The following is a 27,118-nucleotide window of genomic DNA, read 5'->3' as shown; positions in this document are numbered from 1 at the left end:
CGCCGCTCCTGCCTGGGCTCTCACCTTGTCAGGAGGTGATGGCACTAACCTCCTTTCCTGGTTGGTGTGTTGCCAGTTTCCTGGGCCAGAGGAGGCTGAATGTGAGAGAGAAAAATGAAGCTACGTTATTTTGAGTGTGTCAGCTGATGTGTAACTCTGGCATGTAGGTTTTAATTGACGGTGGTTCTTTCTAGCCTCCTCTGCTCCACTGGCTGAAGGGTTGAGACTGTTTTTCTGCTTTTGCCACCCGCCCTCCCTTCCCCGCCGTCCGGTGCAGGTACCTTGAGGTTATGAGGAAGCTCCAGAAGACGTACAGGATGGAGCCGGCCGGCAGCCAGGGCGTGTGGGGCCTGGATGACTTCCAGTTTCTGCCCTTCATCTGGGGCAGTTCGCAGCTGATAGGTACTGAAGTGGGGCGCGGACCCCCACCCCCAGCCCTCCTGCCCCCCCTGCCCCCCTACCCAGGGCACGCGCTGACAGCTTGTAAAGCAGGCGTTAGACCAGCTATTGACAGAGCCGGCTTGCTGCTGACCTGCTGCTGCAGCCGGCGGCGTGGCAGGCCAGGGAGGCAGAGGCCAGGCACCACCGAGATAATGGGAAGTGACATGGGCTGGGTTGAGGGCACGCGCCTAGCACACAGTGGACTGGTGTGAGACGCGCCCCTGTTCCTGGCTGCAGCTGCAGGGTTTTATGTGGAAAATGAGGGGTTCTTTTGACTTGGTGACCAGTGTCGTCCACTGTTACTATCGAGCTGTGCCCAAGGGGCCGTCAGGGAGCTGCTGCCGGATGCTGGTCCGGGGCCCGCCCGCTGTGAGCCCGCTCTGGTGGTGGTTCCCCTCACTGTCCCATGGGCAAGCCAGAGTGGCTGAGGGTTCCATGTCTACTTGCATGTAGAAGTAACTGCCTTCAAAATAACATTAGTAAAGGACCCTTTGTTGAGTCCTTGCCTGGTGCCAGGCCCTGCTCTCAGTGCTTCAGGGAGATCCTCTCGAGGACCCTGGGCAGGGTCTTTGCCAACAGACCATAAACACTGACCTGTGCAGGCGCCAGGTTGAGAGGGCTTTAGGGCGGTGCTGATGATCAGGTACCCTCCCCACCCCCAGCCCTTACAGGGTGTTCTTATCCCCACTGCACGGATGAGGAAACTGAGTCGCATGGCTGGAAAGAAGCAGAGCTAATACTCATTACCCTAGAGTACACACACAGGGCCATTTATTGCTTCTGCGAGATCAAGTGTTGAGGGCGCAGGGGCAGATCTTAGGCCGTCGGGCGGGTGTTAACGGGGCCGGTCTGCTGTGGCCCGGTGGTGCCAGTGCCTGGACCCCGGGCTCTTTGTTGTTTCCAGACCACCCATATCTGGAGCCCAGGCACTTCGTGGATGAGAAGGCCGTGAACGAGAACCACAAGGACTACATGTTCCTGGAGTGCATCCTATTTATCACCGAGGTGAGAGGAAAGGAGTGAGGAAGGAGCCCCCGGCAGCCTCCGGGCCAGAAGGAACTGAGGCTGGTGGCTTTGGACAGAGGAGCCAGAGCTGCTGTCTGAGGTGGCAGGGCCAGCCCCTGAAGAGGAAGCCCTGCGGGGCCTCTCTGAAAGGCTAGGCCACCTTCTGGCTGTCCTGGGTCTCCTCCCCTAGCTCAGTTTCTGCTGGAGCTGACGGGTTAAGACCTGGTCATCAGATGGACTTGGTGACCGATGAAGCAGCTCTGAAGGGTGGGCATCTCTTGAGTGGGGCCCCCAGCGTCTGTAGAGCTAGTGTGTGTGGATGTGTGTGATGTAGCCTTTGCAGGAGTTGGAGAGACTGGAGTGGACAGCTGGACAGATTTCTGTTGAAGGGATACACCTCTGTTGGTGTCTGAGGACAGGGGCCACATGAAGTGCCAGAAGTGACAGTTAGTAGGCCTGGACCCTCAGGCCACTCAGCAGGGATCATTCAGGTGGGTGCTGTTACCCTGCTAAAGTAGGATCTCCCACAATGCGGCCTTGGACCACTTCCTCGGGGTCACCTGGGGCGCTTGTTAAAATGCATTGTCTTGGGCCCCACCTCAGCTTTCTGAATCCGAATCTTGGGGGACAAGCGCTAGGACCCTGAATTTAAACACATGACATGTGCCAGGTGACTGTGCATCAAAGTTGGGGACCCACTGCTTTGGGGGCCTCTCAGGAGGCCTTTTCATCTTCCCTACCTAGTGCCTGACCCCCACAGACTTCCAAGGGGTGCCCTGGCTCTGCCGCCTGCAGAGGTCCTGACCCCGTTCTCTTTCCTGATGCCTGCACGCATTCCCCCGGCACACGTGGATCCCCCCTCCCTGTGGGGGTTGCTCTCTCTGCTGCCCATTCTGTCCCTGAAGAGGGGGCCGCCCGGTTACCCAGCCGTTGCTCCAGGCTCTCCTGGTCAGCACTCGGCTCAGGCCTCTGCCAGACTCCAGAGGCCAGAAGGGAATGATACGTTTTTCCAAGTCAGCAAATGAAGCTTGTTCTGATGGCTGAGTGGCCGCTGCTTCATTCTCTGAGATCTGCTGCCTTCAGCACTGTAGGCAGCCCAAGGTCGGAAGGACTCTAGGGCAGCCTGGCTCGCTGCCTTGAGAGCCAGTCACATGCTGCTGTCTCCAGACTAGGTCGGGAGGGTCTGCAGAGCCCGGAGACACCTGGGGCTGGGCGAGGGGAAGAGGTGGCTTCGCTGGCCCCTCTAAGAGGCTAAGCCGTTTAGGCTCCCCCAGGTGGCTGGCCAAGCCCCAGAGTCCCTATCAGTAACTAATGAGGTAGAAGACCAGGCTGGGCCTCAGGGAATATGGGAATTGACTCCACGTTAAAATTTTGGATTTTTATTTACTTGTTTGATTATGCTTGGTATGTATAAAAACCCAAAAGCCTTCCCAGAATTTGGGGCGCATGTCTTCTGCTAGAGGAAATCCTACAGTGGCCGCTAGGTGGTGCTAAAGACACACTGAACTTAGCGGAGGTTTTGATAACAGTTGAGGGAGAGGCGTGAACTGGGAGGAGGCCAGCAGGCCCTCGAGTTCTAGGTGGTTCCGCACCCTCTCTTCAAGGCCTGGTTCTCACCCTCGGTCTGGGTGCTTGGGCGTGGTGGGAGACGCTGGACGCTAGCAGGGGCATGCCCCAGAGCTCAGAGGACTGGCAGGGGCCCCTCTCACCCATTTGGCCGGCCCTGAGCCCTGCTAACCCGGCTGGCGTGGTTCCTGTTGAGGGCACACGTTGTGCTAGTTCTCCAGAGTCTGGGCTCAGCACCTAGACAGAGTTTCTGCAGTCCCTCGGTGGTGGTGAGGGAAGCCCAAGGCCTGACCCTGGGCCTCCCTCCGTCCTGACAGCTGTGAGGAGCTCTGTGTGCCATGGCCCGTGTGCTGTGGCCAGGACAGGGGCAGTGTTGCCTCTGCAGACCCAGGGATTTACTAGGGCTGGCGCAGCTGGGAGACTGAATAGACAAGAGTCGGAAAAGAGACCAGGCCAGCCTGGGACCTGCCCTGGTGGCCCTGGGCATCCCGCACAAGGCCCTCACCCGGCAGGCTTCTCCACCTCAGGAAATGCAGCCCTGGCGCCTTTAAGAGCCCAGGGTAGGCAGGAAAAGAATTTCAGTTTCAATCTGGCTTCTAAATTTGGAGTTTTGGGAAGGGAGGGATCAGATTTCAGCTGGAAGGGAAGGAGCTGACAGGAAGGCGCTGTGCAGAGCCTCCCCCCCACCCCATCCCCCCTCAGTTACTGACAGAGGAACCATTTACAAAAGGCCGATTCTCTTGGGAGTGGAGAGGCAGGAACGCAGCGTCTGTGAGTAATTTCCTGCTCAATATGGCTGCTCTGACTCACAGAATTCCCCTGGGGTCACTGCGGGACTGCAGCTTGCTTGCTCGTTCTAGCTTTCTCTTCTCCCTTTGTGGCTAGAATGAGCTAATTTTTTTGTCTTTTCGACCCCATTCCTTTTCCCCCTCATCTGTTTTCCTTTCCAGAGTTGCAGAGGCTCCTTCCAAAGGACTGAAGGGGTGGGGGGGGCAGCCCCTCTAGAGAAAGCATCTCTTGCCTTTCCAGGGAGAGGGTTAGGGGCCCTGGGGCCCTGGGGCTCAAGCCCCGCCCCTGGCTCTGCCAGGGTGCCGGAGAGGCCTTTTGGCGCGCCATCCCGTGCCCCTAGTGGGGAAGGCTGGCTCAGCAAGCTGAACCTCTGGTTTCCCCACGCCCCCTTGCTAGCCTTGGCCAAAGAGCCCTTGCTGAGCTGCGGCTTTGACAGAGGCCAGCAGGGTGCCTCCTGGGTGGTTTCTCACAGGGCTCAGTCCAGAGTGAGACTGGTTCTATAGCTCCAGTGATCCTTGGGCTTCTCAGGGCCTGGAAGTGTGCAAGAGAGGGCTGGAGCCTGGCGCTCCTCCCGTGGGGCAGGGCACCTGGGGAAGGGGCGGGGTGAGGGGAGGTTGGGGGTGGAGCCTGATGGAGTGGGGCTCGGGGAACAAAGCTCTGTGAGGGGCGAGGGCCAGCACCTGCAGGCTGCGGGCTTCTGGCTGCCTTCCTGGAGGAGGGAGTATTAGAGAGAGGAGGGGGAAGTCTGGGTAAAGGGACCGGCCCAGGAAAAGCCCAATGGGGACCTTGGGCTGTGGCCTCACTGCTCAGGGAAGGAGCCCATTGTCCATGCTCCTGAACCTGGAAGTTGAGACAGGTTTTCGGGGGGACTTGGGCCAGGGCAGGGAGATGACAGGGTTAAACTGGCAGCTTTTTCAGCTTCCATCTTGCAGTTTTGTAAGAATTGCCCTCACTGGGGGAGTGAGAGAGTGGGGTCACCGGGCGAGTCTACAGCCATGGGTGAGGGTTTTGTGCTTGTGGGACCCGCACTCATGCCCAGTACGGAGAGAGGGCTGAGGGACCCCCATCCCTTCTCCCTGGAACAGCTCTCCACCAGCCCCACCTCCACACACAGCCTCTTCTGGAACCTTCCACCTACTCGAGGTCCAAGTCTGCTCTCTTACCAGCTCAGCCTCTGCTTTTCAGACTCTTTCTTCTGAAGGCTGCCCTCAGGGTGCTGAGCCCCGTCCCCCAGCATCAACCGGGGAGGGGGCAGTGTGGAGGGGATTGTGAACTGCCTGTTAATAAATACAGATGTGCTGGCCTTGTGCTGTCTGAGGGGTGTACTCAGGCGCACCTACTTCCTCGTCTCAGCGCTGGTTTCTGAGATGGGGGCTCCACTGGGCCTGCTGCAGGATTTCTTCCAAGAGGAGGGACTGGGACCGTACGGTCCTTGCTCCTGCCTGTCCCTTGCTGCTGGGGTTGCCATCCCTTCTCCACTCGGCTGCCAGCTCAGGCTGGCTTTGTAAAGACCTTCCTCCCACATCTGCTGCAGGTGACCTGTGTTTTTCCCCTCTTTTCCTTCCTGCCTCTGCCTGCCATGAAGAGGGCAGTCAGATGCTTGGGCTTGATCCAGGCCCTCTCCCAAACCGACCTTTCCCTAGGCTCTTCCAGCTCTACCTGTAGCAGGCCAAGAGGGACCCTGTCTCTGGCACGTGTGTGTGTGCGTGCGTGTGGACATGTGCACATGCGTGCCTGCCTGCACGACTGCCACCCCATAGGTGCATGCTGCCGCCTAGTCTTCATGAGAGTGTGTGCGTGTGTCTCTGTATATGTCTATGTGTGTTTGTATGCGTGTGTATGTATGTGCCTACATGTTGTGTGTGTGTACATGTGTGTGCTGGAGCAGCCTTGCTGCAGGGGAGCAGGGGGTAGGCTCCAGGGCCCGCCTCTCCAGCTTGTGAACTCTTCTTTTCCAGATGAAGACAGGCCCCTTTGCAGAGCACTCCAACCAGCTGTGGAACATCAGCGCTGTCCCCTCCTGGTCCAAAGTGAACCAGGGTCTCATCCGCATGTATAAAGCTGAGGTGAGCGGGGACTGGCTGGCACTCTCGGTCCTGGACACCCTCACCCCCACCCCACTGTTCTGCTCTCCGTCCAGCTCTGAGTTGTGGGCCAGCCCCCTCTGACACCTGAGGCCTCTGAATCTCTGTCTGTGGAGTGGGCAGCCGGAAAAGTCCTGTGACTGAGGCCAGACCCTGCTGCTCCCCGGTCTCTGTTCCCACTTGTCAAGTGGCTGGAGGCCTTTCTCAGCTGTGTGTCCTGTGGGGACTTGAAGAAGAAAACAGGCTTGGGAAAAGGCTCTATCCTTTGGAGACATCATCCAAAGTGCTGTTTCTCCCACTTTGGTGTGTGATGGCTGGGCAGGTGGGAGGTCTTGGGGGGAGGCCCGGGGCTGCATTTTTAATAACCGCTTCTGGGGTCCTCCCTGCTTTCCAGTCAGAGCAGCAGGGAGAGGTGTGGGCTTCTGGAGCTCCCCCTGCTGGGAGGCGGCCACCCTCTCTCCTGCCCCCTCTGCTCGTCCTCCTTGGCACCCTTCTCCCAGCCAAGGACATGACTTTCTCTCTGGCAAGTAGGGAGGAGAGATTTCTTCCCACCCTGTCCTTTCCTCTAGCTCCTTCCACATCTTAGGCAGACCATTCCTAGAACCCGGGAGGGCCTGGTGTGAAGTCCCTCACCTGGAGCAGTGGGTCCCAAACTTCCCTCTTTTCACCCTTCGGCTGGTGGTCTCAGGTGTTGCCCTGGAGGTGCTCCTCTCTTGACCCTTGGTCGTCCCTCTCCGGGGAAGGGGGAGGTTGTCTAGGTGGCCTCCTTACACCCAGGGCTCTCTCAGGGCCGTCAGCAGAGGCAGAGGAGCAGGGAGGGCAGGGTGAAGGGCGCTGGGTGCGACTGGGAGTACCAGCGCTTCTAGTGGCCTGGATCCCTCTCTGCGGCCCCGAAGGGGTTAAAGGCACTGGGACTGACCAGGCCTGGCCCTCTCTCTCCCTTCCGCCCCCTCCCCCTCCGTTCCCCTTCCTCTGGACTTCACATCCTGTGTTTAGGTTCCAGCCCACATACCTCTCTAATCTGAGAGGAGCCTTTGCTGGATCTGGGTAGGCTGCATCCGGCCCTCAGCCCTCCATGCTGGCCCTCCTGCTGGAGGGCCCTCCTGCTGGAGAGCCCCCGGGGCACTGCCCTCTGTGTGTTCTGTTGTTCTCGACCCCTCCCCACCCCAGTCCCACAGTGGGTGCTGAAGGGGCCTCCCCCTCCAGGTCTCCCCACCCCCCACCCCCCCATAGGCAGGACTCTTTGGTGCCTTTCCTGCCTGGGATCTTAGATGCTGTCCTTCCTGCAGGCTCTTACTTGAGTGACTAAACTTATCTTGACCTGGGCCCCTAAGGGCGGAACAGGAGGCCCTGTCTCCAGTCCCTACCTGTGTCCAGAGGCAAAAGAACCCTCGCCGACAGGATGAGGGAGGAGCAGGGTAAGATCGCAGCCCTGACGGTGCTGCACAAACAGCAGTCGAAGGTGCAACAGTTGTCTGTCTCTGGCTGTTGGACACAGGAGGTCAGCGACTGAAAACTGCCCGCGGCTCAGGACCAGACAGAGGGAGTGCTGAGCAGATAACCCAGGGCCCTTCCTGAAACCCAGAAATTGCGGCTCTGGGTGCACGCAGCCTGCCAGGCACTGTGTGGTGGCCGCGCCTTGGTAGGAGAACCCTGGGACTCGTTGACTCTTAAGTCTAGGGACACCGAGTCCCTGTACCCTGCTGCTGCTGCTGCTAAGTCGCTTCAGTCGTGTCCGACTCTGTGCGACCCCATAGATGGCAGCCCACCAGGCTCCGCCGTCCCTGGGATTCTCCAGGCAAGAATACTGGAGTGGGTTGCCATTTCCTTCTCCAGTGCATGAAAGGGGAAAGTGAAAGTGAAGTCACTCAGTCATGTCCGACTCTTAGCAACCCCATGGACTGTAGCCTACCAGGCTCCTCCATCCATGGGATTTTCCAGGCAAGAGTACTGGAGTGGGGTGCCATTGCCTTCTCCGCCTGTATCCTGCAGCACCTGTTTATAAGTTGCCAGCAGGTCACCCTTAGTCTGTGATCCCTGGGGTTGTGGAGTTGCACGCTCCCTGAGCAGAGGAAAGGGAGGCAAGGACTCCCTCTTCCAGATGGGTTCCGGTCCTTGGGGACCTCCGAGGCCTGCCAGTTCTGAAGTGCAGATGGGGGTTAGCAGAGGCCAGAGCCCCAGCCAGATTGGCTGCGGGAGGAGAGCTGGTCCCCTGAGCTGCCACAAAGGCCTGTCCGGGCCTGGCGTCAGAGTTTGGGCCCAACTGTCTGCACCTTCCAGCTGCCTGTCTCAGCCTTTCTGAGTGGAAGAACCAGATGCTTCTGAGGCTCTTGTTGGGGGGTGGGCTTGTCTTTCCTGAGGGCTGGCCCCATGCTGGTGCTCCCTTCAGAAGGGTCTGTTAGACTCAGGAGCCCCTTCTCTCCCTGAGTCACTGGGAGCTGGGAGCTGGGAGCTGGGAGCTGGGAGCTGGGAGGGCCCGCCCGCTGGAAGGTCTGGACTCAGCCCGGCTGAAGCAGTTGCTCTGTCCAGAGCACAGGTATTGCGGGACACAGGTCACTGCTCCGGAGAAAAGGCCCGGCCTGAGGCGCCTCTGCTGTGACCCTGGAGCTCCACTTCCTTTGCCCCAATCAGCCCTTTGCCTTTAGCCCAGTTCCTTGCCTCTCCTGGCCCTGGGGAAGCTTGTTTGGGGGGGGGTCCCTGAGGGCAGAGTGAACAGAACCCCTGCTCCATCCCCCTAAGCCTCTTGCCTTTGTAACTTCTCAGGCCTGAAAGCTAGAAGCAGGTTGACCTTTGACCCTTTCTGGAATTCCAGGGCCCTGGGGGGCTCCCCTTTGACAAACTCCTACCACTTCCTCCATGACCTAAGCACAATGGCAGCTGCCTTTGCTTCTGGCCTGGATCTGCTGCTCCTCCCCCACAGGGGCCACCCCCAGCTGCCTGTGCCCCACTTTGTCTGCCCCAGGCCCAGGAGCCTGACTGTGTGGCCTGGAGCTCTGCTCCCTCACACAGCTTAGCTCCCCATCCTTGCATCATGCATTTCCCTTCCTGCTCACCTCTGGGCCCCCTTCAGGCCTTGTGGACCATCCCCCACTCTGAGACACACACACACACACACATCTGACACACACACACATACATCTGACACACACACACACACACACAGCTGGCAAAGGCCCCCTCATCTCTGCTGGTGGCTCTTGAGGTCAGGGACCCTGGGCCAGTGCTGGCCTTTATTCCTCTGAGGTAGTAGGAGGAGGGGACAGTAACAGGATGGGACCCTCGCCCTCTCTGAGGCCAAAATCCTGTTCCAGCCCAGCCAGGAGGTGCACATCCTGCCTGCCTGTGAGGCCAGAGGTCTGAGAGGAGGCCCCCCCACCCTCTGGCGTGTGGTGGGCTGGTGCGGGGGGTGGGGGCGGGCCCCTCCTTTCTGGGTCCTGCATGGTGCGGACACGGGACACGGGTGCCTGGGCCAGAGGGCAGGCCCGGGGCCCATCTGCCTGGGGGCCAGGCCCTGCTTCTCCCTTCTTCCCTCCTCTGCCACAGCCCTGGGCTGAGGCCCTGGCCTGACCGACTTCAGGGAGCCATCCCCCTGCCCAGTGTGCTTGTTCTCTGCCCAAGCTCCGGGCTGCTGGGAATTGCCCTGAGGTGGGAGGAGCGGGAGGCTGTCAGCTGATTCTTCCTGTCTCCCTCTGAAGTGCCAGGATGCTTTTTTCAGTCTGGAGAACTGAAAAGTGGGAAAACGGGCCTTGGGCCCATCTCAGTTGGTGTCCCGGTGTATCCCCATGCCTCTTCTCCAGGGCGGGCCCTGGGTAGGGGGTCCCCATAGTCTGGAGGGTTCTTTTCCCCTCTGGGCCCCAGCTCATCCCTCTGGGCCTAGTGGTGTCACTCGGCTGCCCCTCTTCTTGGCTGCTGCCTCGTGGGGTTGGGCTGCCTTCTCCCCCCATCTCCTCCCTCTCTCTCACTCTCCTTGTCCTTACCAGGGTCTGGCCTGATTGTCGTGTAGTGGGGGCCTTTGGGTGGGAAGGGCTGGTCAGGAATGGGCAGGAAGCTCTTGTTCTTCCCCAAAGGCTTGGGGGCTGCTCTGGGGCCGGGCCACTTCCAGGCCCTGGCTGGATACCTGCTGCAACCGCGCTGCTCCAGGCCTCGGGAATCGTCTGGGGGTCCGTCCGAGGCCTGAGTGGCCGGGCAGGCCTTGGCAGGGCACCACACAGCCCTCACCTGTCCTCTCCGCCCCTTCACCTCACAGTGCCTGGAGAAGTTCCCCGTGATCCAGCACTTCAAGTTCGGGAGCCTCCTGCCCATCCATCCCGTCACGTCGTCGTGCTGAGAGCGGCCCATCCCGGCTGCCATTCCTGTGCCTGCCCTCCCCGACTCCAGTTGCCACCCCCTCCCCACCCCCTTCCCACCCCCTCCCCTTGTTCTTTCTGTTTGATGAGAGGCTGTTTACTGGGGTGGATGCTGAGTGCGGGGCTGATGGAGGCTCAGGGCATAGGACTGAAGGACCCAAGTTGGGAGAAGTGACCAAAGTGTGGCCAGTTTCCCGACTTGCCCTGTGGTGGACGGGCAAGGGGAGGGGAGCCGGCACAGGGTCCCAGGGCCCCGCTCCCGCCCTGGCCTCCCTCTCCTTCCATTCAGTCCCATCTGAGCCCAGGCTGTCCCCGGCCACCATGGGGTGGGGGGGAGGTACTCTGCCGTGGCCATCGCTTTCCCTCGCAGGTTGCCTTTCTAAGGGTTGGGGTAGTTTCCTAAGCCATGTTTGGGTGGGTGTCTGGGGGTCCTGAGGGCTGGAGGCTGAGGCTGGCAGCCAGCCTGGGGTGGGGTTGGGAAGGGAGAAGCGTGGATTGTTCTGGCCGGTGACCCTCCCAGCCCCTCCTCACACTGACCCCTGGCCTGTGTGGGCCCCTGTGTCCAGTGCCTCATCCTTGCTTTTCTGCTCTCTGGCTCCAGGGTACCCTCTGGAGGGCCCAGCAGGGCTTGCTCCCCAGGCTCTCCCTGGCTGGGAGTGGGTGATAGAAACTCTGGAGGAAAGAGGATGGGCCGGGGGCCAGGGGCCGGTTGCCGAGTAGCACCTGGGCTGCTCCCCGCATTCTGTCCGGCTGCTCCTGCTCCCTCATTGCTGCTGCTTCTGCAACCCGTGGCGCCTCCCTGCCCCTCTCTCTGGGCGGTGGGTGAGTGGGTGCAGGAGAGCTCCGGGAGCAGCCACCCACTCCCTCGCTCCCTCGTCCTCCCGCCTCCCGGGGCTCTAGGAGGAGCTGTGAAGACGGGCAGGGGCAGGGCTGGGCCGGACTGGGGGGTGGGGAGGGGTCCTAGCAACAGCTGGCCAGCTCTAGAGTTTTCTTCTGGGGGCAGGGCTGCTCCCAGTCCTGACTCTGCTGCGCCCTCCCCGTATCTGGGCCCACCCACCCTTCTGGGAAGGGGGAGCATCTGAGAAGCACAACTGAGGGGCTCGGCCTTTGGGTCTGGGCTGATGGCCTGGGCAGAGGCTGGGAGAGGGGCCCCGAGAGTCTCAGAAATAGTTTCCTAGGAGAGGCTCAGCGCCTGCCTCCCCCCAAGGGCCCACACCACCGCCTTCCTGGCTCCTCCTTCCCTGTGCCCCCTGGGGCTCCCCCAGCCCTGGCGCCTTCATTGCTGTTCAGATTAAAGCCTCTGTTTTGCACCTGTCACCTGTGTGAGGTGTGTCTTTTCAAGCCACATGCTTGTTCTCCACACAGCAGTCTGTTCCCCATCAAGTCCCCTTCCCTTAGGCCAAGGAGTCTAGGGCTTGAGCTGTTTCAGCTGGGGTCTGGGGGGCCTGAGCAGGCTCAAAGCTGAGCCCTGGGTTCAAATCCTGATTGTTGCCACACTCAGCTATAAGGTCTTAGTAAATTACTGATTCTCTCAGGTCCTCAGCTTCCTCATCTATAAAATGGGGATACTCACAGGGTGATGGCGAGGAGCCAGTGTGGGGTGTGAAGTCCTCAGCACGGGGCCTGGCGCATAGCAAACACTGCGGTCACTGTGGCTGTTCCTGAGCCCCTGGGTCAGCCCTGAACTGGCCTGAGCAGTCGTTGGACTGGGCCTGACTGACTGTGAACCGGGCTCCTGCAGTATTTAAGGGGGTACCCTCTGCACTCTCTCCACCCCTCATGTCCATGTCCTGCTGGAGTTGGGAGTCTGGGTTGGGCTGCTGTGCCCTAGACTTGGCTTCTGTCTTCAGACAAACCTCCTCTGAAAACAAGATCCCTTGGCTTTTGGCCCAGCCTCGGAGGGGAGGCCTCGCACGGTGCAAGGAGAGCCTGGTGGCCAAGAACCCTGCCTTTGTAGTCAGGCTGATGTGAGTTCAACCCAAAGCCCGCGCCGCTTGGTGGCTTGGAGATCCTGATAGTTGACTTCATGTCTGAGCCTCTGATCAGAAAAATGAGCAAAGTAATACTTAGGCCATGGATTCTGGGATTCATTCATTTCACAAATAGTGGCTGTACATTCCTCATTCTAATGTTGATGACAGTAAATCCCAAAACACCAAGATGTTAGGTGGTGGTGGTGCATTACTATAAAGAAGAAACGGAGCAATTAACTAGAGAGGGTCAGTGGAGGGGCAGGGGGTGGGGGTGGCAGTTTACTTGAGCTACAACGGTCAGCAATGACCTGAGCTGAGACCCCAAAGAGGAGGAAGATCTGCTGGCGAAGGCAGGGGAGCAGGAGAGGTGGCGGAGCCCCTCTGGGGAGAGGTGGAGGGAGGGGAGGGGGAGGAGGCCAGGCTCAGGGGCGGCGGCGGGGGTTGGGGGCCCTTGTGAGCTCTGTGTTGGTGTTGGGCGTAGTCTTTGGGAAGCTGCGGAGGGTTTTGTACCTCAAAAGGGCCTGGGCTGTGGGCGAAGGTGGCCCTGGTCTCTGCAAGGCTGGTGGCCTGGATTAGGGTTCAGGGTGGAGGTGGTTAAGTGGTCTGGTTTAGGCTGTGTTCAGAGTATCACCAACAGGAAGAAGGCACGAGAAGGAAAAGAGCCAAGAAGACCCCCACTTCTTGGGACGTGCAGCTTGATGCCACTTCCCCAGGTCGGCGCAGAGCAGAGCAGAGTGAGGACCTGCTGTTGGGGGTGGCAGAGGCTGTCAGCTGCCAAGAGGAGGTGTGGGCAGGCAGCTGAGCTGCTGGAGTCGATCAGGGGCAGGTCAGCGAGTGATGGGTCCCGGGCTCCCTGCTTGCCGGGAGCTGGGGGTGAAGGAGAGAAGGGGCTGACTCTGGGCAGACCTTCAGGGGAGCTGTGGGAGACCTCAAGGTCAAGGCCCTGGAGGCTTGTGGCGGTGACCTGCTGGACATGTGACTAAGGTCAGAGAAAGGACCGTCCTTACCAAGGGCTGCTCCAGCTGAGGGGGTGGGACAGAACGCACACGTGCAGGTGAGCCAGACGCTCACAATGAGGCTTGATGGGCTCATGGAAGCCCAGAGTTCCCTGCCCCCCTCTGCCCAGCCAAGCCCCCCAGTCCGGAAGGAGGAGTGTGCAGCAGGACCTTGCTCTTGAGAGCTCACCTCCCCTTTTTTGTTGAGAAGTGAGCAGAGACTGGGTGGGTGCGCGGGTGGGCGGGGGCTTGAGATCAGGGAAGGCTTTGGGGCGGGGGATGTTCAGGCCCTGTTGCAGGCTACCATGTCCATATCCACCATATGCTGGGAACAAACCAGGAGAGGCAAGAAGGTGGCGATGCTGGTGCGAGAGGCCAAGTGATGGGAGCAGGCCTTGGAGAAGGCGCCAGATGGTGCTTGTCCTTTCTTACAAAGGGGTGTCCGTTAGATGGATCGTACGGAATTTACTTCTGCCAGGAGACGTGAGGCAAGGCCATCAGCCACCCCTGGGGTGGGGAAAGGCAGGATGTGGGCCAGGACTTTGGGGCAGGGTGGGAAGCCCAGCAGGACCGGGAAGATGGAACCTGGCGAGGGTCCATGCCTCCCACCCACCTGGTGCTCAGTGAAGGATGGCTGCACGCTGTCACTGGGTCCCGAGGAATCTGAGAGCGGGGCTGGCCGCAAAGCTGGAGGGGCAGGGATGTTGGCTTCCCACTGCCCTCTGCCACTGGGACCCCAGAGCACAAGGTGAACCTCAGCTCTGCTCCTTTCTGGCTTAAAAGGGCCAAGGCTGGAGCCACGCTCAGGGGACGTGAGAGTGAAGAGGTTTTTTTCTAGGAGGAAAAGCCCAGGCAGGCAGGAGTTGGGTAGGAGAACAAAGGTGAGGGTTTCTTGTGCCTAAGACTTGTACCCAAGTCCGGCAACATGTTTTTCCTGAATCCAGAAATTACTAAGTTTATGTATGCTCCATCCAAGGCATTTGGGGGAATGCAGAGATGAAAAGGTGAGTGTCCAGCTTTCAAGAAACTTCTGAGTGGGAGGAATAAGAGCTAGTGGAGGGACTTCCCTGGTGGTCCAGTAGTTAAGAATCTGCCCTCCAATGTGGGGGACTTGGGTTCGATTCCTGGTTGGGAACTAAGATCTCACACTCCTGGGGCAACTAAACCCCCATGTGCAGGCACGGGCAGCAACCAGAAGACCAAACACCGCAGCAAAAGATCCCACAAGCCATGACTGAGACCCCATGCAGCCAAAAATTAATAAATAAATTATATATATATATACACATATATACACATATATATATTTTTTTTAAATAGCTAGTGGACCAGCTGTGGAGGAAGGGAGACAAGGGACTCCGGGGGAGCTCAGGGATGGCTCCGGGGAGGTGATGATGTTTCAGCTGGGCCTTGAACGTGGGCACAGACGGAGGGCGTTCTGGTGGGGCCCTACTGTGCACCGAGGTGTGGCAGTTGGGCAGCGCTGGAAAGGCAGGTGGGGAAGGCCCCCGGGGGCTCCGAGTCACCACTGCGAGGCTCCCAAAGCCCTGTATACAGCCTCAAGACAAGCAACACCGCTGCATTTAATTATCTGTGAGATACATGGTTACCGTCTGTTTTCTCCACTAGAAGACGAGCCACAGGGTGGCAGGGACCAGCTCGGGCGGGATCCCAGTGCTGGCGAAGACTGGCACATAGCAGGTAGTGGTAAACCCCAGAGCAGTGACCACGGAGGGGGTGTAGCAGGCACCTGTGTGTGTGGGTGTGTAGAGGGAGAGAGAGAGAGAGAGAGGGCGGGTGGGTGGTGAAGGAGACGTGCAGGGCCCTGTGAAGGGCGGAGAGAGGCCCTGGGCTGGGAGGGGAAGGTTAGGGTGGGATTTGGTGCTGAGGGAGAAGGTGGGGTTCCTGACAACGCTGGGCACACCCAGGGGAAGGAGCAGGCCTGGGTTAGGGCTGCAGAGTTTGAGGAGTTCTGTGGGGTAGACCTGCTGGACCTGGCTGAAGGGGAGGCTGGCGGGGCGGCTGAGACCCCGTCCCCAGTGGGGAGAGGAGTCAGGCTGCAGGGTCTTCCAGGTTTCCCCGCCCACTGGCCCCCTGCCCTGCCGGTGCTCCAGCCTCAGGCTCCCTTCCCACCCCGTCTCTCTGGGTGCCAGCGGCCCTGGCCTCCTCTCGGCTTCTCAGACTCTTGGAGCCACTGAATAGTTTGGGGTCGGCTCCTTCCCCAGAGCTCTTTCCCCCACTGGGAGCCCCTCGTCCTTCTTCAGGGCTCAGCTGAGGTCTCACTTCCTCTGCGATCCTTACCTCGCCCCCCCAGACCAGGCAGATGTCCTGGATGCGCTTGTGTGGCCCCCACCTGTCCCTGCTCCGAGCACTTGGCACACCTGCCTCTGGGGGCAGCCAGCCGTGTGTCTGTGCCACTGCTCCAGGATCTTTGAGGGGACTCGGGGTTGGGGGGCAGCCGTCTAGTTGGAAGTTGGGTTGGTAGGGGGCTGTTTGCTTTGCAGACAAAGCTTCTCTACTTGGTGTTCCTTGGGGTTCCTGAGGCCCACCCCCTAAGTTCAGGGCTCATCATTCCTGTTCCCTGCTATGGGTCCAGTCTCCTACTGTCCCTAGGAGGGTGCTGGACACTGCAGGCACCACGGAAGTATCTGTGAATGGCTGTGACTGAGTGAGGGGCACTTCTAGGATGCTGGAGGTACAGAAGTGGGCCAGATCGCCCAGGAGAATTGGGAGGGAGGAGAGGAAGCTGGGCACCCAGCCTGGAGGCAGGGAGACACTGCTGAGGCGGAGGGGGTGCTCAGCATGTCCACCGCTGTCCAGCTGGCCAGTGCTGGAGCTGGGGTGTCGAGAGACCTCAGACAGCAGTTCCAAGGCACAAACCAAAGCAGAAGTGCAGTGGGTGACCCTGGGAAGCCTGAGTGTCCTTGTAGGCTGAGCACCAGAGTCACGGGTAGAGGGGCACTGGAGAGGCTGGCTTCTGTTGTTTCATTCATCCAGCAAACATCGCTGGAGCCCGCTCGGCTCCAAGACCTGTGCCAAGTGCTGGGGTGCTATAGTGAACAAGACAGACAGCACCCCTCACCCCATCACCTTCCACCACTCCTCTAAGAGCCTGTTCCAGCATGACTTCTCCTAATGGAACACTGGACATACCCTGGGTGTCCAGCAGTGGGGGATTGTTAGAGGCTGGATGAACAACCATACAATGGGCCATCAGATGATGCCTTTTCATGTATTCTTCCAGAAAGATGCTTACGGCCTGTTGTGAAGCAGGGAAGGTAGCTAAAACAACTGCTTGTTTGCTGTTTAGCTGCTAACTCGTGTCCGACTCTGCGACCCCATGGACAGTAGCCGCCCCCGCCCAGGCTCCTCTGTCCATGGGATTTTCCAGGCAAGAATACTGGAGTGGGTTGCCATTTCCATCTCCAGGGGATCTTCCCGACCCAGAGATTGAACCTGCATCTCCTGCATTGGCAGGCGGATTCTTTACCACTATAGGAAAGTACAATCCCTTTTTGTAAAAAAGGGAAAAATCTCTAGTTTTGATCAGTCTGTCTCTCTGTTTGTCCATGTACATGGACAAAGGACCAAAAGGCTGTTTCTCTGGATAGTAATGTGCTTATTGCTGAGTGGTGGGGGTGTGAGGATTTCGGGAAACTCTGCATCACTATTTCTGCCTCCAAAAGATGGTTATGAAAGTGTTAAACGTCATTACTCAACTCACAAAAAGAAAAAGCAGATGATTATGGGGAACTCTTAACTTTGCTTTTTGTTGTTTCTATTTGATTTTTAAATCTTTCTATAATATCCACAGGCATTTCTATAATATCCAAAGGCATGAGCTTCCCAGGTAGTGCAGTGATATAGAATCTGTTTGCGAATGCAGGAGATGCAAGAGACGTGGGTTCAATCCCTGGGTCAGGAAGATCCTCCCTGGAGTAGGAAATGGCAACTCACTCCAGTATTCTTGCCTGGAAAATCTCATGTACAGACTACAGTCCATGGGGTCACAAAGAGTCGGACACGACTGAGCAACTGAGCACACACACACACATGAATAATATCCGCATGTCATTTTTTAGAATTAAAAAGGCTTTCCCCCTAAAGAGCACTGGAGTGTGGTGTACTTCTGACAGTGAGGTAGGTGGGAGAGAGGGGGGAGGGAAGACTTGCTCAGATTTGTCAGGAGAAAAGAGGTATGTTCTAGCAGAGTCTCTCTGAGAGGCAGGTGGGCAGGTGGGCTGGAGGCTTCCAGGAGTAGTCTATTGGGGGACTGAGTTTCTTCAGTCGTGTCCTACTCTCTGCGACCCCACGGACTGTAGCCCATCAGGGACCAGTGACGAGAACTCCTGCAGGCTGGACCAGCAGGGGAGGTAGCTGGGGTTCCTCCTGGAGCCTTTGGGCAAGGGTGAGATGAGGGGAGCCTATGGCTCCCTGGTTGGCACCTGCAGGATGCCAGCAAACACAGGTTGGGTACAGAAACTAATGCTAGAGTCAAGTGTACTTTCCCCGCCTGTGACCTGCATTAGGAGTGGCAGTGGTCGCAGTTACAAACCAAGGGACCAATGGGATGAATTGTTCCATTCTTCCCAGAGCTTTCAATACTTTGGAGGCTGGTTTCCCAAGTCCCAGCAAAGGGGCAGAGCCTCAAGGCAGCACCCTCCACTGAGCAGGGGACGTTGAGGGCCCCGTGCCCAACACCAGGTATGCTGGGGACAGCACCAGGGTTCTAGGGCGTATGATGGTGGGAAGGACCCGGGAACCAGGATTGCCTGTGTGACCTGAATAAGGGTCTTCGCTGCTCTGAACCTCTCAGTTCTCCTACGTGTGCCTGTGGATGGCAGTCCAGAGCCCCGAGGCTGGGGTGGCATCCACAGTGCTTGGCATGTAGTCGACTCCCCACGAGCAGAAAGAAGCAGGGGGGTGCATCCCCTCCCGTCAGGCAGTGGGCTGTGTCCCAGGCTGGTCTCCATCTGCTGCTCCTGGGCCTCTGCAGCTGGATTTTCACTGATCTCTACATAGACTTCCTGGCCTGCCAGTCCCTTTCCCCTCCTTATTTTCTTGGGACTATACTGGGGCTTCCCTGGTGGCTCAGTCGGTAAAGAATCCACCTGCAATGCAGGAGACCCAGGTTCAATCCCTGGGTCGGGAAGATTCCCCTGGAGAAGGAAATGGGCAACCCACTCCAGTGTTCTTTCCTGGAGACCCCCATGGACAGAGGAGCCTGGCGGGCTATGGTCCATGGGGTTGCAAAGAGTTGGACACGACTGAGCGTACATGCACAGCACGTGGACATTCTAACCCTTGAGCTCCATCATGGCTTTTAATTTCTCACGGATGTTTCAGGACGATACAAGAGGGCCTGTGGTGGGTGATGGGAACGTAGAGGATGGGAGGTGGGCAGGGAGACTTCCCTGCAGGCGAGTTGAGGGCCCCTGGCAGCGAGAACCCCCGGGGAGGCTCTAAAGTGTAGCTCGGGCCTGGTGGTCCCACTGCTGGCTGCCAACCCCTGGGCCTGACCTCCAGCCTGGATCACACTGGCCTGGTGAGTCCTCCTGGCTGAACAATCTCCTTTAGAGGCTGTTCCTGCCCGACTCCATACACATTCCTGCCCCCCACCCCATGTCCTCATTTGTCACTGCTGCTCCAGGCCCCAGAAGCCACATGCACCCTAACCCATGCCGGTGTCCTCTGAGGGACCTCGGAGCTGATGGCTCCTGAGCCTGACCTGTGTGTCTGACCCTGGGTGAAGTGCCTGAAAGCATGTCTTACCTCATCCTCACTATGGGCCAACTATGTACCCATTTCCCGGAGGAGTAAATCGAGGCCAAAGCGGGTCAAGGTACTGGCTGGATGGGGGCTGTGCTGAGTCTCTCTTTCCCGTCAAAGCTCATGCTCTAGTAGCCTCTCCTGGACTGAGGCCTCAGGGTGGCCCTGGCTGCCTTGTGCTATGCTTGCTCAGTTGGCCTGAGAGCCCCCCTCCTCTTCCTGCTTTAGAGCTCATCTCTCCAGGGTCAGCCCTGTCTGAGAGGCACCTTCTCCCAGAACCCCACTTCCTTCTGGGAGGCAGGGCTGGTCCACACAAAGACAGTGAAGAGGCGGATAGCAAGGCCGTTAATGACAGTGCTAGAGGGCAGCCACGTGTCAGCTTGCAAGATATGCTTATATGTGCCCTCGTGGAGCCCCCTCAGCGAGCCCGGAAACTGGCATCACTTTCACATTTTAGGGATGATGAAATGGGCTTGGAGGATTTCAGCAGCGGCCCAAGGTCTCTGGCTCCTCCTGTGGAATCAGAGGGGAAGTGGGCTTGTCCGATGTGGGTCCTGTGCTGGTGAGCAGGATGAGACACTTCCAGCTGGGCAAGAGGAGGATTCTCTACAGCCCAGGAAACTGCTGGTGGCTGATGGCTCCTGCTTCTCCCCCAGGCCCACGCAGCCTGTCTCTGTGGACGGCACCACCCATCTGACCCACAATCCATTAGCATTAGCCTGTCTTTCTTCCATTCCCCAAATCCAACCCATGAGCAGGTCCAACTGGGTCCATCCAAGTGAAAGTGAAAGTGTTATTTGCTTAGTTGGGTCCGATTCTTTGCGACCCCGTGGACTATAGCCCACCAGGCTCCTCTGTCCATGGGATTCTCCAGGCAAGAATACTGGAGTGGGTAGCCATTCCCTTCTCCAGGGGATCTTCCCAACCCAGGGATTGAACCTAGGTCTCTTGCATTGCAGGCAGTTTCTTTACCATCTGAGCCACCAGGGAAGCCTGGGTCCATCTAAATTATAATCTGACTCTGTCCACTTCTCCCTGACCTGCACTGCGGCCACCTTGGTGTCAGTCGCTGTCCGCTCTCAGTGGGCCCCTACAGTATCCTCCTCTCTGGTTCCACTCTACCTTCTGAACCTGGCCTCCACACTGAGCTGATTGCAGGTGAGTCCCCTCGTGTTCCACCAGTGGCTTCTCACTCCCAACAGAAAACTCACACTATGATCTGACCCCTCTGATCCTTTCCATTTTCCTCCCACTCCCTGTGCTTCCTCCCTGGCCCTCTAAGATGCCAAACTCACTCCTGCCCCAGGGTCTTTGCACTGCTGTTCTCTCTGCTTGGATTGCCTGGGTCCCAGGGTGAACAGTGGCTCTGTCTTGTTGTTTAGGGGTCAGCTCAGATGCCTCCAACTCCCAGGGGCCCTCCCTGCTTTCTCTAGGTTGCAGAGGGAGCCTTGACCACATCAGCTGTTCTCTGTCCTGACATAGGCCCTCTGTTCTATAGATTGGAAGCTTGGTGAGGGCAGGAACCAGGTCAATTGTGGTCATCGCTAATCTCCAATGCCTGGAATAGTGACTGCCCCAGAGTAAGTTGTTGTTCAGTCAGTAAATCGTATCTGATTCTTTGCCACTCCATGGACCCCAGCACGCCAGGCTTCCTGTTCTTCACTATCTCCCGGAGTTTGCTCAACCTCATGTCCATTGAGTTGGTGATGCCATCCAACCACCTCATCCTCTATTATCCCCTTCTCCTCCAGCCCTCAATCCCTCCCAGAATCAGGGTCCTAACAGAGCAGGTAGGTGCCCAGTAATTCTTTGTTGAGTGAAAAGTGTGAAAGTGTTAGTCACTCAGTCATGTACGACTCTTTGTGACCCCATGGACTGTAGCCTGCCAGATTCCTCTGTCCACGGACTTCTCCAGGAATGAATACTGGAGTGGGTTGCCATTCCTTTCTCCAGGGGATCTTCCTGACCCAGGGATCCACCCGTGTCTCCTGCTTCTTCTGCATTGCAGGCAGATTCTTTACTGCCTGAGCTACCAGAGTGAAAGAATGAATAAAACTTCCTGAAGTTGTTCTAGGAAAAGCTGGACAGCATGGGCTGGATGGGGTCCTAGGTACCAAGTTGACCCTCCTCGGGGCCCAATGCAGGAGCCCTGGGGCCCCATGGAGGGTCAGGCTGGCAGGACAACTTTCCAGGGTCCCTAGCTCTGAAGTTCCATGGTTCTGTGTTTCATTCAGAGAACCACAAGGCCACATCCTGGATGGAGGCAGGGCAGACCATGTGAACTTGGCTTTGGGTAGGCTGTTTGTGAGGGATCCCCAGGGGTGGAGAGGCAGAGTAGCAAGGAAAGAGATGGAACAGGAGAAGCCCTGCTTTGAATAACATACAGATGCCACCTGACATACGAGGGAAAGGTCAAAGTGTCCATCCCGGCAGTCAGGGCTCTGCTGGAAACAGGCCTCCTAGCTGGCCTCTTCTCTGCATCTGAGGCCTCCCCCTTGGGTCTCCTCTGCTTCACTGATGGGAGCCAGCATTTATTCATACCATCTTCCCAGTGCCTGGCTGACCCCGAGAAGGGGATCCATTCAGCCAACAGTTCACTGAGTACCTTCTGTGTTCGGTACACTGTTCTCTCCAGGAGCTGGGGACAGAGAAGTGGGCGGATGACTTCCTGCCCTAGTGAGGAAGAGGGACGAATGGACAAATAAATCTCCAGTAAAACATCAGGCAGTGGGACTTCCCTGGTGGTCCAGTGGCTAAGACTCTGTGCTCCCAGTGCAGGGGACCTGGGTTCGATCCCTGGTCAGGAAACTAGATCCCACGTGCCACAACTAAGACCCGGTGCAACCAAATTAAAAAAAAAAAAAGGAAAAGAACCCCATCAGGCAGTGATACAGGTTATGAAAAAATAAGGGAGAAGGCAATAGTGGGGTTTTGCCTTAGAGAGGTAGTCAGGGTGACATGGGAGCGAGACTTAGCCATGGAGAGAGCCGTCAGAACACGCTCAGAGAGCACCTGCTAAGCCCCTGAAGTGGGAACATCCTTGGCAGGTAGGAGGACAAGGTAGAGGCTGGAGGGCAGTGAGTGATGGGAGGCAAAGGGATGAGTGGAAAGGCAGCCAGACTGAGCAGTACAGAGCCAGATGGGCCATAGAAGGACTCTGTGCTTTGATCTGAGTGGGCCAGCAGGAGAGTGTGCTGGAGTCCCACCAGCTGGCTTTTGCAAGCTGGTCATGTACATCTCTTTCCCACTCTGTGACATTCAGTGACGTCACAATGGCAGCTTGGAATCGCCGAGGTGAGAGTATTTACACCACAGGGATGGGCAGTTTCTACAGATGAACCCTGCCCTCCACCTTCCAACTGGCTTTAAACATTTACACTACTGGGAAGTTTTGAGTCGGGGAGGGTATGGTCTGTTTTAAACATCTTCAAATATTAGAGGATGGAGAGAAGGAGAGTGGACGATAGGAGGCTGAGAGCAAACTAGGAAATCTAGGACTTCCCTGGTGGTCCAGTGGCTACGACTCTGCACTCCCAATGCAGGGGCTCAGGTTTGATCCCTGGTCAGGGAACTAATTACCACATGACATAACTAAAGATCCTGCAGGCTGCGACTAAGACCCGTCGCAACCAAATGAATAAATATTTAAAAAACAACAGCACCAGCAACCACAAAACGAGGAAGTCTAGTTAGCAGGTTAGCACAGTGATCCAGGGGAGCGATGGTATGGTTGGACTAGGAGAGCAAAATCGATGGTGGTGAGAAGAGGGTGGGTTGTGAATCTCCTCTGAAGGGGAGCTGCCAGAATTTGCTGATGGACTAGATTTGGGTTTCTGAGAAAAGAAGGAGCTCAGATATTCTGATGTTTTTGGCCTGTGCAACTTACTGGATGATGGTGCCATTGATGGAATGGGAAAGACCTGGGGAGTAGGCATGGGAAGCAGATGTTGGGGGTGGTTCTCAGGGGTTTGGATTCTGAGATGCCTGGTACCCCAAGAGGAGAAGTCATGCAGGGCTGGGACCTCTGGGTTGCATTTGGCATAGAGGTTCCAGCTGGAGATGAAGTTGTCAGCAGGTCGATGGGACTGCATGAGTTTTGCTGGGAGAAGGTGACAGGAAGGAGAAAGGGGCCAAGGTCTGAGCCCAGAGCCTCCCCTCATTTTGAGGAAGGGGAGAAAGTGAAAGTGTTAGTCACTCAGTTGTATCCGACTCTTCGCTACCCCATGGACTGTAGCCCACCAGGCTCCTCTGTCCATGGGGATTCTGCAGGCAAGAATACTGAAGTGGGTTGCAATTTGGGCTCCACAAAGGAGACTAGGGAGTTATGAGCCAGGAGAATAGAACTAAATTGCTCTCTGCCCAGCTGATATTTTTTGGGTTTTGTTTTTCACGCTAAGAAAGAGGGGTGGGAGGAAGGATGTTAGGGATTGGTGGCTGTGCAGCCCTCATTCCTCTGGGAATAGAATCCCTCTTCCCTATGGAGAACTTATGGAAAGGTACCAATGAGTGGCATCCCTGGTACTTCCTGTTGGAGCCATGGGAAGGTGCCCCTTCTGCCAGGGTTGCTAAGCTGGGGAAAAGTTATCCGGGGGATGCTAATGGCAGGGCCAGTGGTGTAATTGTGGGCCCAGTGCAAAATACAAATGCAGGATCCCTTGCTCAAAAAGCAAGAAAAAGTGCCACTAGCAGTAGCTAGAACACTTTTCCTTCCTTCCACAGACTCTCAACTTGTCATGGTGGTTTTTTTTTTTTTATTTGTTATGTCATTCTAAGTAGGGAAAAAATAAAAATGTTAAGTGATTAGCATGAATTTTTACCATTAATCTTCATATTGTGCAATACCAATTTAAAATGCAAATATTAGAGCATTTAATTCGTATAACACAAGTTACACAATTTGTATTTTGTGGCTTGTCCTTGATGGTACCTTGACATGGCCAGAAAAGATAAATACAAACCAGATTCAAGAAGGTTATAGGAGGAGAGAGGGCTTCCCTGGTGGCTCAGAGGGTAAAGAATCCACCTGCAATGCAGGAGACCCAAGTTTGATCCCTGGGTTGGGAAGATCCCCTGGAGAAGGGAATGGCTACCCACTCCAGTATTCTTGCCTGGAGAATCCCACGGACAGAGGAGCCTCATGGGCTAGTCCACGGGGTTGCAAAGAGTTGGACACGACTGAGCAACTAACACACACACACACACACACACACACACACACACACACACACACACAGGAGGAGAGGATCCCCCAGGCCAGTGGAGTGGCGGAGGGGATGTTGCAGAACCTTCCAGACACCCCTCCACCAGGCCATGCATGACCACATGCATGTTTCCTCCCTCTCTTGGGCCTGACAGTTACTGAAATACTCCTTCCACCAACCACCAGTGCTGAGTTCTGGCCAGAGCTTGGATCTAGGCACCTCCCCTCCCACAGGACTCACCTCAACCTCCAGCAGAGGGGTGACACCCGCCCCCCCCAACCAAGGATCTCAGTCCCTGGATGGAGGGTAGGTAAGAGGCTTGCCTTCTCCTAGTCACAGTCTCTGGTTGGTTTCTAGACGGGTTGTGGTGCTTCCAACCCAGGGTAACAAGTGCTGTTGCCACGCCCTGTGGCTCTGCTGGGCATGGAGCCTGACCCCAACCTCCCTGTCTGTTCCCAGGGTGAAGGGGAGCAGTGGTCACATGAGGGGAGATGCCAGGCAGGGCCGGGGGCCAGAGATAGGGAAGTCAGGGGCAGAGAACCTGTTCCAGGGAGGCAAGGAGGTACCAGGAGGCAGGATGGCAAGGGAGTTGAAATTCCAAGCCCCTAGTGCGTGCTCCGTTGTGCCATCACATTTCACTTACAAAACGCAGATTCGAAGTCAAAATAATTATGGATTTCAGGACGGCATAAATGTTAAGCCCCATCAAGACAGCAGGGTGTGAAACCCCAGGCATGGAGTCTTTTGAACGTGCAGCCCTGGTGGTGACTGTACTGGTCATGTGCCGGTGGAGCTGGCCCTGGCCGGTGGCCCTCTTGCTCACGCCCCAGAGAAAACTCAAGAAAAGGCCAACGAGAGACAGGAAATGCCAAGAGACAGTGAGTGAGCCCTGGTGACATCATGTGAGCCTCTGGGTCCAGCTGTGCCTGGAGCTAAAACGCCGCGGACTTTCCAGTTCCTGAGCCAATGAAGTTCTTTTTTGCTTCAATCAGCTCTGATTGAGTTTCTTAGGCCTGAATAAGGGGGGACCTGCAGAGGAGAGGATCCAGGCCTGGGAATCTGGACACCTGGACTCCTTGCTTGGCTTAGAGCGTTTTGGAACTGTCCATCCATCCAAATGGTTGGATGGCATCACTGACTCAGTGGACATGAGTCTGAGCAAACTCCCGGAGATAGTGAAGGACAGGGAAGCCTAGCGTGCTGCAGTCCATGGGTCGCAAAAGAGTCAAACACGACTTGGTGACTGAACAACACAATCCATCCAAAATGTCTGTGACTCATGCAGAGATCTGACTGCCGCCTCGCCAAATGGACCTGTCCTATTCTCGGTCAGGTCCTTTATCTGAGTTAGACTGCCCATTCTTTGTCCCAACAAAGGGAAGCTTTATTCGTCAGCCTTCCAAACTTCCTCAGGGTGGTTGATGTGGGTGTCAAAGGAGACCCTCACGTTCCCCCCCGGGGTGGGGGATATATGTGTGTGTGTGTGGCCTGGAGGGTGGCTGGGAGCCAGGGAAGGAAAGTGAGAAAGGCTCTAGGGGGTGTTTAAGAAACATCAGAAAATGACTGGGTTGGGAGGGAAGAGTGGGAGAGGAGTTAGAGACCCAAGGGTTGGGAGTGGGGAACGGGTTGATTGGCGAAGGGTGGGCAAATCATCTCTCACCCAGTTTCTCCTTTAACCCACTCCCTGAATCCATTCCTTCGTTCACCCTGTCCCCAAGCCTACGTCCTGAATGAAACTCTTAAACCCGCCCCAACTGAATGTTGACCGTCAGGCGTAGCCAGGCCCCGAAGATAACCCAGATGCCTCAACGGAGATTAACCTTTTTGAAGACACGAGTGCCAATTTGTGGAAAGACCCAAAAAATCCACCAGAGGTGATGGAATTTCATTTGAGCTATTTCAAATCCTGAAAGATGGTGCTGTGAAAATGCTGCACTCAATATACCAGCAAATATGGAAAACTCAGCAGTGGCCACAGGACTGGAAAAGGTCAGTTTTCATTCTAATCCCAAAGAATGGCAATGCCAAAGAATGCTCAAACTACCGCACAATTGCACTCATCTCACACGCTAGTAAAGTAATGCTCAAAATTCTCCAAGCCAGGCTTCAGCAATACGTGAACTGTGAACTTCCAGATGTTCAAGCTGGTTTTAGAAAATGCAGAGGAACCAGAGATCAAATTGCCAACATTCGCTGGATCATCAAAAAAGCAAAAGAGTTCCAGAAAAACATCTATTTCTGCTTTATTGACTATGCCAAAGCCTTTGACTGTATAGATGACAATAAACTGTGGAAAATTCTTCAAGAGATGGGAATACCAAACCACCTGACCTGCCTCTTGAGAAACCTGTATGCAGGTCAGGAAGCAACAGTTAGAACTGGACATGGGACAACAGACTGGTTCCAAATAGGAAAAGGAGTACGTCAAGGCTGTATATTGTCACCCTGCTTATTTAACTTATATGCAGAGTACATCATGAGAAACGCTGGCTGGAGGAAGCATAAGCTGGAATCAAGATTGCTGGGAGAAATATCAATAACCTCAGATATGCAGATGACACCACCCTTATGGCAGAAAGTGAAGAGGAACTAAAAAGCCTCTTGATGAAAGTGAGAGAGGAGAGTGAAAAAGTGAAAAGCTCAACATTCAGAAAACTAAGATCATGGCATGTGGTCCCATCACTTCATGGGAAATGGATGGGGAAACGGTGGAAACAGTGTTAGACTTTATTTTTGGGGGCTCCAAAATCACTGCAGATGGTGATTGCAGCCATGAAATTAAAAGACACCTACTCCTTTGAAGGAAAGTTATGACCAACCTAGACAGCATATTAAAAAGCAGAGACATTATTTTGCCAACAAAGGTCCGTCTAGTCAAGGCTATGGTTTTTCCAGTGGTCATGTATGGATGTGAGATTTGGACTGTGAAGAAAGCTGAGTGCCGAAGAA

The 27,118-nt window shown here is 56.4% G+C and overlaps 1 protein-coding gene across 4 annotated transcripts in view; it reads left to right on the top strand.

Annotated features, from left to right (window-relative positions):
- Positions 1 to 11,548, top strand: part of PTPA (protein phosphatase 2 phosphatase activator) — a 35,470-nt gene extending 23,922 nt beyond the window's left edge. For all 4 annotated transcript variants that reach the window (XM_081586827.1, XM_081586825.1, XM_081586828.1 and 1 more), the window contains 4 exons: positions 278 to 402; positions 1,346 to 1,446; positions 5,760 to 5,867; positions 10,132 to 11,548. In XM_081586827.1, the coding sequence (XP_081442953.1) occupies positions 278 to 402; positions 1,346 to 1,446; positions 5,760 to 5,867; positions 10,132 to 10,212 (415 nt within the window). In that variant the 3' untranslated portion in view covers positions 10,213 to 11,548. The remainder of the gene's footprint in view (positions 1 to 277; positions 403 to 1,345; positions 1,447 to 5,759; positions 5,868 to 10,131) is intronic.
- Positions 11,549 to 27,118: the final 15,570 nt, after the last annotated feature.

The sequence above is a fragment of the Giraffa tippelskirchi genome, chromosome 4, assembly GCF_054371585.1.
Source record: "Giraffa tippelskirchi isolate mGirTip1 chromosome 4, T2T-mGirTip1v1.2.pri, whole genome shotgun sequence".
NCBI classification, from domain to species: domain Eukaryota; kingdom Metazoa; phylum Chordata; class Mammalia; order Artiodactyla; family Giraffidae; genus Giraffa; species Giraffa tippelskirchi.
Note: the sequence above shows the minus strand (reverse complement) of the source record. Positions and strands in the feature narration are given on the sequence as shown.